Source organism: Macaca fascicularis, chromosome 3, assembly GCF_037993035.2.
Source record: "Macaca fascicularis isolate 582-1 chromosome 3, T2T-MFA8v1.1".
In the NCBI taxonomy this organism is placed as follows: domain Eukaryota; kingdom Metazoa; phylum Chordata; class Mammalia; order Primates; family Cercopithecidae; genus Macaca; species Macaca fascicularis.
The window spans coordinates 115,502,434-115,515,625 of NC_088377.1; the positions used below are offsets into that span (position 1 = coordinate 115,502,434).

At 33.6% G+C, this 13,192-nt stretch overlaps 1 protein-coding gene across 26 annotated transcripts in view; it reads left to right on the forward strand.

The window, feature by feature from the left end:
* Nucleotides 1–13,192, forward strand: part of DGKB (diacylglycerol kinase beta) — a 764,643-nt gene that overhangs the window by 199,832 nt on the left and 551,619 nt on the right. For all 26 annotated transcript variants that reach the window (XM_005550071.5, XM_065542255.2, XM_065542256.2 and 23 more), the window contains one exon: nucleotides 9,938–9,987. In XM_005550071.5, the coding sequence (XP_005550128.1) occupies nucleotides 9,938–9,987 (50 nt within the window). The remainder of the gene's footprint in view (nucleotides 1–9,937; nucleotides 9,988–13,192) is intronic.

Consider the following 13,192-nt stretch of genomic DNA (forward strand, 5'->3'; position numbering starts at 1 on the left):
CTGAGAAGAATGCTTTTGAGTTTTCAGTGTGCATCCTTGAACCCACATAGATTTTGTCCACAGTTGCAGATAGAATGTTAACTCACCGCACTTTTCAAAAAGACATGATGAATCTCGTCCAACTGACCTGCCATTTACTTTTCTTTAGTGTTCTCAACCCCCTTCTCTCTGTTTTTTTCTTTGAGTTTCCCAGCTTTTTTTCAAGCTTACACTAGATGCATTACATTTTCCTTTCTTTAAAACCATTTCTTCAGACCATTCTTATAGTCAGTGTTGCTGTGGCCCAGAATTATCATTATCATTTTCACCAAACTCTTCAAAATACATGATGCTGTAGGTCTGTTTTCTCATATCCTCTAATTTGGTGATTCTTACCACGACTATACATCAGAATCATCCGAAGTTTGGTTTTCTTTTTCTTTTTTAATGCCAATGCCTGGCCCTTTCCTATGTCAATTAAATAACAATCCATCTTCCTCATCCACTTTCTTAACAATTTACCATATATTTTTACTCTTCTAAATTGCATACGTAAAAATTACTAACATGTATTCTTTTACAGTTACAGATTTTTAAAAACGAATTCTCAGTAAAACTCCAAACATTTGTATTGATGGTTAGTTTAATACATACTTACTCCAAAAGGGTTACAACTTATTAAGTACAGTATAGACCAAAAGAATGAAAATGAGAAAAAGCAATTATAATTAACACAGAAACACACGTGAACAAGCACCTAAAATTAACTTTTGCAGGTCAGTGTTGAATTGGATCTTATTTCCAGGTAGCTAAGCAGAAAGAAATACACACATGTTGATTTAGGTTAGAGGTTCTCAAACTTTATCACACATCAGAATCACCTGCAGGACTGGTATATCTGATTCATCTGACCTGGGGTGGGATCTGAAAATGTGCATTTCTAAAAGTTTCCAGGTGATGCTGATGCTAATGTTCCAGGGGACCACATTTTGAGAAGCACTGGCTTATGCAATTCCTTCTGTCCAATGAAAACACACATACACAAAGAATTCACCTGAAATAACAGTTGTTTTTCTTGGAGTTGATGAATAGTGACAGTATTTGTTAGGTACTTTTACCTGGGTTATTAGATAAAAGAATTACACGGTTGTCAATATTTATATAAGTAGTACTTTGTTTCCCCAAATAATATTTTAAAAATCTATTCAGTGCCTGCCACCACTTTCCATTGCCTGTCTTTTCTGCCAGGCATTTACAAAATGTTTATTATAAAGCTTATTCCATTAAAAAACAGCAAACAAAAGTTCCCAAATGTTTTACTGATTACAAGAAGTCCTCACTTAACATCCTCAATAGGTTTTTGGAAGCTGTGACTTGAAGTGGAAACATGTATATAACAAAACCATTTTTTTTGCTCATCAATGTTATAACAAAATATCATGGAAGGAAAGGATGTTATTCGAGAACCCTCTGTACATTGTTTTGCTTGAAGTCACAGTTTCCCAGTATCTAGCAATCATATTGAGTACTTACCACGTAAGTCATGTCTTCATTTCCTTTACGCAATCCTACTTCTCTCTGAGGACCTTCCCCGTCCCAAGGCTCTATCAGGTAGAAGGTGTTTGTTACCCTTGGATGTGTGCTTTTGCATGCATGCATACATGCATGTGTGCCTGTGTGTGTTGGGGTTGTGGGGAATTCCATTTTTATCTCCCCTTGTTGGTACCAAGTACCAACCGCCCCTGTGAATGAACAAGGACGGGGTCTCAGGGCTGATTTGCCCCTCTAACTTCAAGTGCTCCTTCACACTTTATGAAGAGACATCAACCTCTCTTTTACCCTCAAATCCTGTGGCTTTGCCTCCATTTTATTTCAGCCCTTTACTTCTATTACAATACTCCAAGCCTTGTAACTGCCGAGAACTGCTATTATTCTAAAACTAAACTGTCAATTTTACTTTGATCGCAGCCTGTGTTCACTTAGCTTCTCACTCTCCTACTTTTAATTTAATTATTGCATAGTACAGTAATTAAGAACCTTGACTCGTCGTTTATAATGATTGAATGCAAACCCTAGGTTGAGAATTAACTGTCTCAGTGATCTGAGTACATTTTTAAAACTTCCTCAGACTCAATTTTCTCAACTGTAAAATTGGGATGATTAAATAGTCTCTATCCCATAGGATAACTATGGGTATTAGATAAACATATTTTTTCACATGTGTCCCTTCACATTTATTACTTCACATAAATGCATGTTAGTCGAAATAAAAGTAAATTAAAACTGTTTTACCCTTGCCCACTTTACTCTCTCTTGAATTTGCCTGCTGACTTTTGGTTGTCCATCCTTTCAAATTTGAACTGATCTCATAATCCTTGATGTCAATTAGTTTTTCACACTTAATTTCAGATATTCAACTTATTTGCTCCTGTACTATACTGAGTGGCAGAGACTTGGTGAAATAAAAATATAATTCTTTGGGTTGTAGTTCTACTCAAAACCTCAGCTGGCCTTCAGTGCTCGGTCCAGTGCTCGGTGTTTCTCTCGTCTAGTTTTCTAGTTAAAAGTTAATCCAGATAATGATTTCTTTTTCCAAACAGCTACCTATTTAATCATCATCTTACTCATTAAGTGTATGTTCTTGCAAATTCCTTTTATGTTACTTAAAACCTTATCAACTAATATACTTTTTTTTCTGTTTCTCTTCTGATTCAGAGTGAAAAAGTCCCTTTGACAATTCATGATTTCATAATGCATAAAATTGAAACCCTTAACTGGGCATGCATACACTGATCTGACTCCACACTCTGCCAGGCTTGCTTTGACTGTGACCTACACACATATGCACAAACCATGTCCTAGTCACATGGGTCAATTTTTCTATCAGCAGACAAACCCTGAACTTTTCCACTTTCATCCCTTTGATTACAATGTGCAATTGCTGGGTTTCACCCCCCTGCCTCCCCACAGTGTATATTTGATAGAGTCTAGTCCACATTTGAGGCTTACCCTGCATCATGAATCTCTTGCCATCTCCTAATTGGATTTATTTTGCTCTCTTTTGTACCCTTGCACCTACATCTGTGTGTGTGTGTGTGTCTGTGTGTTTCAACAGGTAGATGCTCAATAAATGATAGTTAAATGGAAGTGTATTAAAGTCAATGGATAAAAATAAAGTCAATGAGTGCCTGAAAATATAAAAATAACATCAACTATTTAAGATATCGAATAATACTAGCTTTATATTTTTGACTTTAAAATACATGATATTCACATTTGAATTTGTGCTTATCAAGTTACTAATGATTCAACAAGAATTTTGAATATTATCTTACATTTCCTTAAAATGTATCACTAAAGAGAAAATCAATAGGGAAATATTCAGAAAGTAGATAACTGACATACAGAGACTGAACAGTCACCTACATGTTAAAAGTTACTTCCCCGTGCAGTGTTAACCTTAGAAACAATGAAATTTAATAGTGAAGAGAGCTTAAAGATCACCTAGTCAACTTTCCTATAGTTTGTCAATGAAAAAAAAAAAAAAAATAGAGGGTGGTTATTAATTACACTACCAGTTTATCTAGTTATGACTAAACCCCATAATTTCTGAGCTACTTTATAGGGCTCTTTTTATTTTGAAAAGCTGTCTTTTGTTGTTTTTATCGTTGTTTCTCTTGTGAATAAAAGGAGAAACTATCTCTCCATTATACTGGATGTGAAACACACCTAAGCAGCTGGTAGTTTTCACCTCTGCTTTTAAAGTTTATTAAATCAGTATTGAAATATACAAGAGTGGAAAAAAGTGAATTAAAGAAATTCCAGCTTAAATGCCTTTTATAAATATATTTTACATTTTATATTAATAACATATATCATATCATATCATATAATGATCATATCAACAACATATAATGGCAAGTGCAAAACACCAGAGTATGTATAGTAGGATATATTCATTATGAAAACAGATAGAAACTTGCAAATCTTTTGGAAGAGAAAAAAATTGGGATATAAAAATTTATCTTGCATAATATACCTTTGCTCTGATCTTTTAACTAAATACATGTGTGGGCATATAATTGTTTCTATATAAAGTGAAATTACATGAGCATAAAAATAGGAAAAATGTGGGTTAAACTAGTTTATAACATTGAAGCAGGTACCCATATTTGGAAGCTGTCATGTTGTCAGAATAATTTTAACATTGGGCTTTTTAAGTTTTTGCAGCCAAATATCTACATATTTATTTTGTTTTTTAAAATAAGATCCTTTTGTTCAGTGATTCCCTTGACCTTCGGGCTTGACTTTACTTTTAAATACTAAGAAATAGTCTTACTATATAATTTGAAAATTCAGTATTAATCATGTCAATATTATTTTTAAATATCGTTTTAAAAGGGAAAGATTTTATAGGCTCACCAGGCCAAACAAATTTTATTTTCCATGGAGTTAATAATTGACTTTTTTCTAACTTAATTAATTATTTTTCTTATTTATTTATTTATTTATTTATTTATTTATTTATTTATTTAGAGACATAGTCTCACTCTGTTTCCCAGGCTAGAGTTCAGTGACACAATCTTGGCTCACTGCAACCTCCGCCTCCTGGGTTCCAGTGATTCTCCTGCCTCAGCCTCCCTAGTAGATGAGATTACAGGCACGTGGCACTATGCCTGGCTAATTTTTGTATTTTAGTAGAGATGGGGTTTCACCATGTTGGTCAGGCTGGTCTCAAACTCCTGACCTCAAATGATCCACCCACCTCATTTTCTCTATTTCTATAACTAATCAATTCCCAAATTCTCCACCATAAATTTATGTTCATAAACTTGTGCTCTTCATTTGCTCTTGAATATTTTAATTGATAATCACTTTCACCCTTTATTTTAGTTGTTCTCTTTCTTGAACCAATATTATTTGGATGCTGAACATCCAAGACAGAACTCTGAATTATTATTTTTTCTTTTTTTCTTTTTTTTTTTTCTATTTTCCATCTTCTTTTCTTTCTTCTTATGTTTTTCACTCCATATCTGGGACATCTTTTTTACCTGGTGATGAGATTTTTCCCAATTTTTCTTACATTTAACTTCACAGAGAATCCATTTTATTCTCAGCTTGATCCTTGTATGTCCCTATTTGTATTTCATGGACTGAAACTTTTCTTTTAGTTATAAGGTTTCCCCTCCTCCCTGCTTTGTTGGTTTCTTCCAAACTACTTGTGTTGAAAGAACTTTTCTGATGGTAGTACTTGTAGATGAGTACCCATACCGATGGTATTGACTTACTGGGGATAAGGAAAGGAACTTATTCTCTCAATATTTGGTATATTCGCTTTCACGTAATTACCTTGTTTTGGTATTGTGTCCTTACACTCAGAATTCCTGAGTACCTTTAGCCCAGAATTCCTTTCATTTTCACTTTTGCAGAACTCAAAGATCTAGTCTTCTGTTGGGGGAGAGAGCTTACATACACCCCAGATAATCCTGTGAAGATTATCTGGTAACTTTCCAACTCACCACCTTTCTAAGCAAATCTATGCTTCGTCACCTCTACCAGCTTAATTTATATTTCTAAGAAGCCTAAGTCAACATATATGTGTACATATTTTCTCCAGCTCCTGAAAATTGTGTTAGTGTTTTCTGCTCTCATATTTTCTTTCTGCTTATAGATTTATTCCGATTTTATCTCTTACTGTCACTATAGTGGTAATTCAATAGAAAACCAAAGTAAATATGTGTGTCCAATACTTCGTGCTTTGCATTACCTAGCTATAATTTTAAATTAGAAAAGTAGACTTATCACTGAAAATTAAAGTCTTAGAATTTCTCTTTCTTCTCCTGGATGAAAGAAAAGTTTTATCCTTGACCTTGACTTGGTAATATTTAGAATACACAGTACTTGGTACTCAATATATGTATGATATTTTTATTATTGTTATTATATTAACTAGAGCTTAAAACTCTTCAAACTTTCTTCCTTGATGAATTAGACAGAATTTATAGAGAGCATTAACTCTTGTTAATGTGTTTAGGAATAAATGATTTAAAATATTAGATTCTTCAGGCACTAATGAAGTAGGGATTTTTGGATCAACTTTCCTACTGGAATCAACTGGAAAACTGGAACAAATGTATAGTTTTAAAACCTGTTTAAAAGTTTCAGGGAAGTATCAAGGCAACTTGGATTTTTAGGGCAAATTTTCAGGAGAAAGAAGCATGGCTTTTTCCATTGAATTTAAGAAATTAAAGTACAAGTCACTCATATATTTTTCCAGATAACGAGCAGAATGGAAGCCAGATATTAGTAATCAAGTACAGTTATATATGTAAAGTGACTAGAATAACATGTCCAGGTTCAAGTTGGGATTATTACAGGCATTTAAGTTTGGCCTAACATTAGGAAGTGAAACAATGTATTTTGCCACATTAAGAGAATAAAGAAGAAAATCATGAAAGCATTTTATCACATTCCATATGTATTCTATTCATGGTTGAAAACAAAACAACTGTAATTGCAAAAATTCTTAAGTAACAGAAAGTAAAGAACTCAATTAATCTAATAATGTGTATATGTAGGAAACTCCCATCAAACTTTAAAAGTGAAATATTGAAGTTTCTCTCATTGATATTGGGAACAAGACAAGAATGGCCACTACTCTAAGTATAATTCAAATTTGTGTCGGAGATCATTGCCCATGGCAATAAGGCAAGAAAAATACATGGAGTTTAAGAGGATGGGAAAGAAGAAATTGAAATTCATTGTTTGTTATAGATTACCCAGTAATCTACAGATAGATCAAATACTTGAATTAATAAGTGTGTTTAGCAAGATCTGTGCCTACAAGGTAGAAATAAAAATCACTTGTATTTCTGTATGACACCAACTAATAATAAGTAAATAAATTTTAAGAAATTTTATCATTTATCAAATCAAAATTAGTATATACCTGGGAATACATCTTTAAAAACTATTTGAAAGGTATCTATTCAGAACAGTATGAAACATTATTGAGAGAAATTAAAGCTCTAATTAAAGAGGACTGTAACACGGTTGCAGATTTCAAGACTCAGCATTTTAAAGATTCTCCCCCAAATAGATCGATAGATTCAGTACAATCACATTAGAAATCCAGCAGTGTTATTTTGGTTAGTTTTTTGTTTTGTTTTGTTTTGTAATAGGAGAAAGAAAAGATTGGCAAATGTTTTCTAAATGTCATATTCAATTCAATTCAAAAGAAGGGATGTAGAAGTCAAGATAATGGGTGTCTTTGGAGAGAGAAGAAGAAATAATGATGGAGGAGGATGAAAGGAGTTCTGATTTGTTAGTAAGAATTTGATTTCTTGATTTAGAGGTAATAGTTACATTGGTGTGTACACTTTAATAATATATTAAATAATACATTTATCTGTAAGTGTAATATTTCAATAGTAAATTCCTTCTTAAAACCAATGTTAAGTACACACTACCTTTGGGAAAGACATAGAATCAGGTTTGTTTTAACTGGTTGTTTTTAATAAAGCATGTTATTATTTTTAAGCAATATTTAGGAGCACACAGAATCATTGGGAGAGGTACAGAACAAATTCTAGAGGCTGCCCCTTCAGGAACGATGACCAAATTAAGTATAAAATGGGGCTGGGATGGTTTCTTCCAAACACCCGACTCATCCAGAACCCTGGATATTCTCTCTGAAACCACTGCCCCTCCCATCACCAGAATGGATTCTGTACAGGCTTCTTTGCTTAGGTCACTAGCATCTGATTGAAAACCTAGGACTGTGCTTCTGTGTGGTGGAGCCTGGGTCATGTGCACAGTCTAGCTTCAAGTCAGGCTAGTAAAGAAAAGGTATCCAGAGTTTTCATTTTCTAATGGTCCTCATAAAGTGTGATTTCCAGAAAATAGGAAGAAGTTTCAAACACTGTCATTAATGAATGCTCAATATCTATACATCGTTCCCATGTGTTTCTTTGAGTTCATGTTCCCAGTAAGGTCAACAAATAGGAACAGGGTTTCCACAAATTTGAGCAACGTGAAATGGTCATTTTGCAGTCATTTACTACAGTAAGGGTTAACAGAGTCATAAATGTCCCTCAATCTAAAATATATTTAGGCTTTTCTAGGTATTTGCTTATTCCTGTTAGTTAATCCTTCCTCTGAGTAGTCGGTCAATTCTTACCACTTACAAAGATATTTTTTACTATTTGCTGCTACACTACAATCTCTTGAAATGCTCGGTATGCATAATGTTGTATGTTGCTGTTTCCTTCTGCATTTTATCTATCTATTTATTTATTTATTTATTTATTTATTTATTTATTTATTTTATTTTATTTTTTGAGACAGAGTCTCGCTCTGTCACCCAGGCTGGAGTGCAGTGGTGCGATGTCGGCTCACTGCAAGCTCTGTCTCCCGGGTTCACGCCATTCTCCTGCCTCAGCCTCCCGAACCGCTGGAACTACAGGCGCCCACCACCACGCCCGGCTAATTTTTTGTATTTTTAGTAGAGACGGGGTTTCACCATGTTAGCCAGGATGGTCTCGATCTCCTGACCTTGTGATCCACCCACCTCGGCCTCCCAAAGTGCTGGGATTACAGGCGTGATGCATTTCATTTTATTTATTGACTATATGAGAGGGAATCATTACCATGATTTACAAATACAGATATATATGTCTTTTAGCTGACTTAGTATTATCACCCGTAAGTCAATAGACAGACATTTGTTTTCTTACACTTTAACATCTTTAACATTTGTTTGCATCTTACAATAAATAGAATATCATAGTTATATGGCTAACTTTTTTTTCTTTTTAGCAATATATAGACCAATTATGTATCTTATTAATAATCATATGTTAGGATTGGTAAAATGCAGTAACCATTAAATACAAAAATAATCACCTACAGATAGACTATCAAGGTCATTATATAATTATGCCTCTTAGTTATCAACGTCTTTATTAATATTATAGACCTCAGAATCAAGATCATTCAGGAAATTATACAAACCCAAGACAAACCCTTACTTCCATTCTTCTGTTTTTACAGCTGTGTCTTTCTTCTCTGTTTATCTCAAAATGGCACCCGTGGCCTCTTCCACAGCCTCCTGGGGATGTGTGAATTATACAAGGGAATCCTCAGGCCCATCAGGGACCTGTGTCATCTGCTTTCCTGAATCCCCTAACAGAGAGCCAATGTTCTCCTTTTCCTTACTTGATTAGTTCAAAGATCAGTTACCCTCTGAAGCTCCACCTCAGATTTAAACAAATAAACTATGAAAGCCAGGATCATAATGCAATTTTTCTGTGCTGGCTTCTTCCATCAGAAAGAATCCGTTATTTTGCACTCCTCCTCCTTCGCTCAAACTGCTTGGGGATCAATCCTAACAATGGCATCTATTTGTATCATGATCTATGGCCTTCAGTTCACTTTTATATCTATAGCCTCCCTTAACTTTCACGGTAAATGTGTGTTATGGTAGAATGATTATTCTCATTTCACAGTTAAAGAAAATCGTTTTTGACCAAGCTCTTGTAATAGTGAATGGTTGATTTCAAATTATACTTGATTTTGAAAATTTCACATTAGTTGTTTTTCCTTATGCACTCTGCTCTTTAATATCCAGGCTTTGAATATTTCAACTTCTTCCCTTTTATTTTTGAGTTGAGATTTAATGATCTTGTAATAAAGAGTTTAAACAAATAATAGTACTTTTTAGTGTCTTCTAGAAACAAACAAAATTTAATAGACTTTATATGTGCTATCCAGTATTTCTATTAACTAATTAATTCATTTTCAATTAAGTTTGAGAAATAATCCCACAAATTAATTGTTTGGAGCAGGGTAGAAATTTAGTATTTGTTTTCAACACAAACTAAATGTTAATGAATATACTTTAAACTAACATTGATCTTATTTGCCTATAATCTTGTTTTCAACACCTCTTTTATTCTAGTTATGTTTCGCCTTTATGACACGGATGGGAATGGCTTCCTGGACAGCTCGGTAATTTTTTGCTTCAAATTTTCTGTGAAAACTTCAAAGAGTTTCTTCTGAAAAATGCAATGAATAAATGTATAGTTATTACCACGGAAGTCACACTTAATGTAATTTACATCCACTCATATGGCATTTTTATCTTTTGACGTTTTGAAAGAGAGTGATCTGAGGAAACTGCTGGGATTACAGTTGTTCTACTGAATAGTTTTGCTACCACTACACGACTTTTTAAGTTTTTTTTCCTGCACTGAAGTTAGGTAAAAAAAGAAAGACCCCAGCCTTGTCTGAATAAAACATAAGATTAAGTTGAAACCATTGATCTAGAATGAAGGAAAAACTATTCATAACATTTGGCATTAAGGAAACTTGAGACTATAAGTAGAATTTTAAGGATTTGTAAAGTCAATTTAATTATCTCATTATTTTCCCAGTTTTACATGGTATCTTTAGTTCTATATGCTGCTGAAATAGACAAATATATTTACAGATTGCTTTCACAAACTTTGCTTTTTAAATATCTCATCCGATTTAATATTCAATTTACATTCTTACAGTGATAAAAAATAAGAAAATACCATCTTTACATGCTTAACTGAAAGGAAAAATTAAACGTTTATTTGTAATATATGGAAATCATTCCTAGCTTTCAGAGAAATAGAAAGTACTTTTTCGTCCTAGTGCACAGATCAGTACCATGCATGAAAGTCCATCTCAGGTTCTGTCCAATAATCTACCTTATGTTTGGTAACATATTTTGCATATTATATTATTTCTTGTTCTATCAAGGAAATATACAAATATTAATAGAATAAGTGTCATTATGGAAATTTTGAAGTGTACCATTTTTAATATATTTAATATTAGTAAAAAACAAATGTTTTGATATATTTAATAATGACTGAAATAGACATGATCTCTGAAAATGAGTGAGGTTTTCTCATCATCTGATAGACCACCCTATGGCAGCTAAAATAGACTTTTAAAAGCAAAGCAATGAGGTTGGAAGCCTATTTATGTAACTTTGAGTAGGATAATGGTATATTAGCTTCTCCAGAGAGAGATTAAAATATATAACTCCTACTCTAGGAAATGACCATCACTCTGATTGATGCTGTTACTGTGGGATTTATTATGTTTAAGTCTCAGTAATTTTTCAAATACTGGCCGGGCATGGTGGCTCATGCCTGTAATCCCAGCATTTTGGGATGCCAAGGTGGGCGGATCACCTGAGGTCAGGAGTTTGAGACCAGCCGGGCCAACATGGTGAAACCCCATCTCTACTAAAAATCCAACAATTGGCCAGGCGTGGTAGTGGGCACCTGTAATCCCAGCTACTCGGGAGGCTGAGGCAGGAGAATCACTTGAACTTGGGAGGCGGAGGTTGCAGTGAGCCGAGATCGTGCCATTGCACTCCAGCCTGGTCAAAACAGCAAGAGTTCATCTCAAAAAAAAAAAAAATTTTTTTTCAAATGCTATTATTTTTTAGTGCCTAATGGCCTTCAGTTTCCCAGTGGAAATACCAAGCTACATAATAAATTTGCTCATTTTATGGTGCCATTTCATGACTAAAACTTTTAATTTCTTTTAGATACTTTAATATGTTATTATAGCACTTGTGACTACACTAATGGAAATTATATTTTAATGGAGAGTTGTTTTATTTAATGTTTCTTTTTAAATTAAGTTAAAATGATGATTCTTTACTAGGCTTCAGCCACGGGTTGGCAGTTGATTTGAAAATTTAGTCAAATAGTCCTTTTTTTTGGTCTCTGGCCATTTTTTTGTTAGCATATACAGCAGATTACTAGCAATATTTAGAACTATAGTCCCAATATTAAACAATGAGTTGGAGATAAATATATTTAGTTTTGGTTAAACAAGTCTCTACTTTTTGTAATTAAAGGTCTGGATTTCATTTCTAGGGTTTTCTCCACAATACCTACTGCTCCAATATTTTTCCTTCACTGTCAGGTTTAAATTGTACCTTCTGACATCATGTGTCTTGATAACGTTAAGGTGTGGCAGTTTACCTACTGGGGGCAAAACAGAAAGAAAATGATAATTTGAAATTTGTCACTATTTCTAATAATAATAGTTAAGATTTGTCGATCATTTGCTATATGGCAAACAACAAAATAAATGCATTTTGTATAATAACATGTTTAATCTTTGCAGCAATACTATGAAGGAGGTAAAGTTAGAGTAGCTATTTTGCCAATGAGAAAACTGAGTCTTAGGTGGGCTGGCATACCTAATATCACATGCCTACATAACAGTCCACAAAAAATAGTTTCTGTTCTTAAAAGATACCCAGAAACTTTAACACTTCCAAACCATTAATGCATATGTAAGCAAAGATGGAGTAGGTGAGAGATTAGTCATGCATGTGTGCACACACATGCACACTTTTAACCTATAATTCAAAGGGATTTATGTTTTAAAATTTGTTAATCTGTAATAAATACATTTATATTTGTATTACTTCTGGGGCAGCCTGTCTTACTTAAGTAACATATTCATAATTATATATATTTTTTTTTTCTGGAGAGAGGGAATACAGCTTTCATTAGTTCCTCGGAGGGAACCACAGCTCCCCAAAAGAGAATCTGTCTTATCGTATTTCTTCTCTATTCCATGAACATCGACTACATATATTAGATTAGAGATTTGAGTAGAATAATCTTTCACTACTGTACTTTCAAGCTTCATTCTTTAATACTTCTTACATTTTAAATCATACACCACTTTTCAAATTACGTCATGTTTTCACGTAGAATTACAAGCATTTCACAAAGCCATGTTTCATCTTTTCTGTAGATAGATAAAAATTAAAACATTCGATAAATAGGTAGGAAAATGTTTTAATTAATTTAGCCAGGTCGTGTGTATTAACTTGCAATTCTTCAAAGAGTTGATAATTGAGCAGAATAATATGGAAATTCAAACTAAAATTTCATTCTCTCACAAAATAAATGCTACATATACTTGCCCTGCAAGCCTTGACCCCGAACACTCTTCTATCAAAAGCAAATTATTCGATACATGACTAGAACAGTCAATATACATTCTCAGTGTATCAAGATAAAAATAGACTTCTCACTTGTCCTCAAATGATTTTTCCACCCTTTCACTTCTGTTTTCAAGCCAAAGGTTCAGGGAATTCAGTGTCTTAAAAATCACATGTGACAATATATATCTGCTCCTGCTTTCT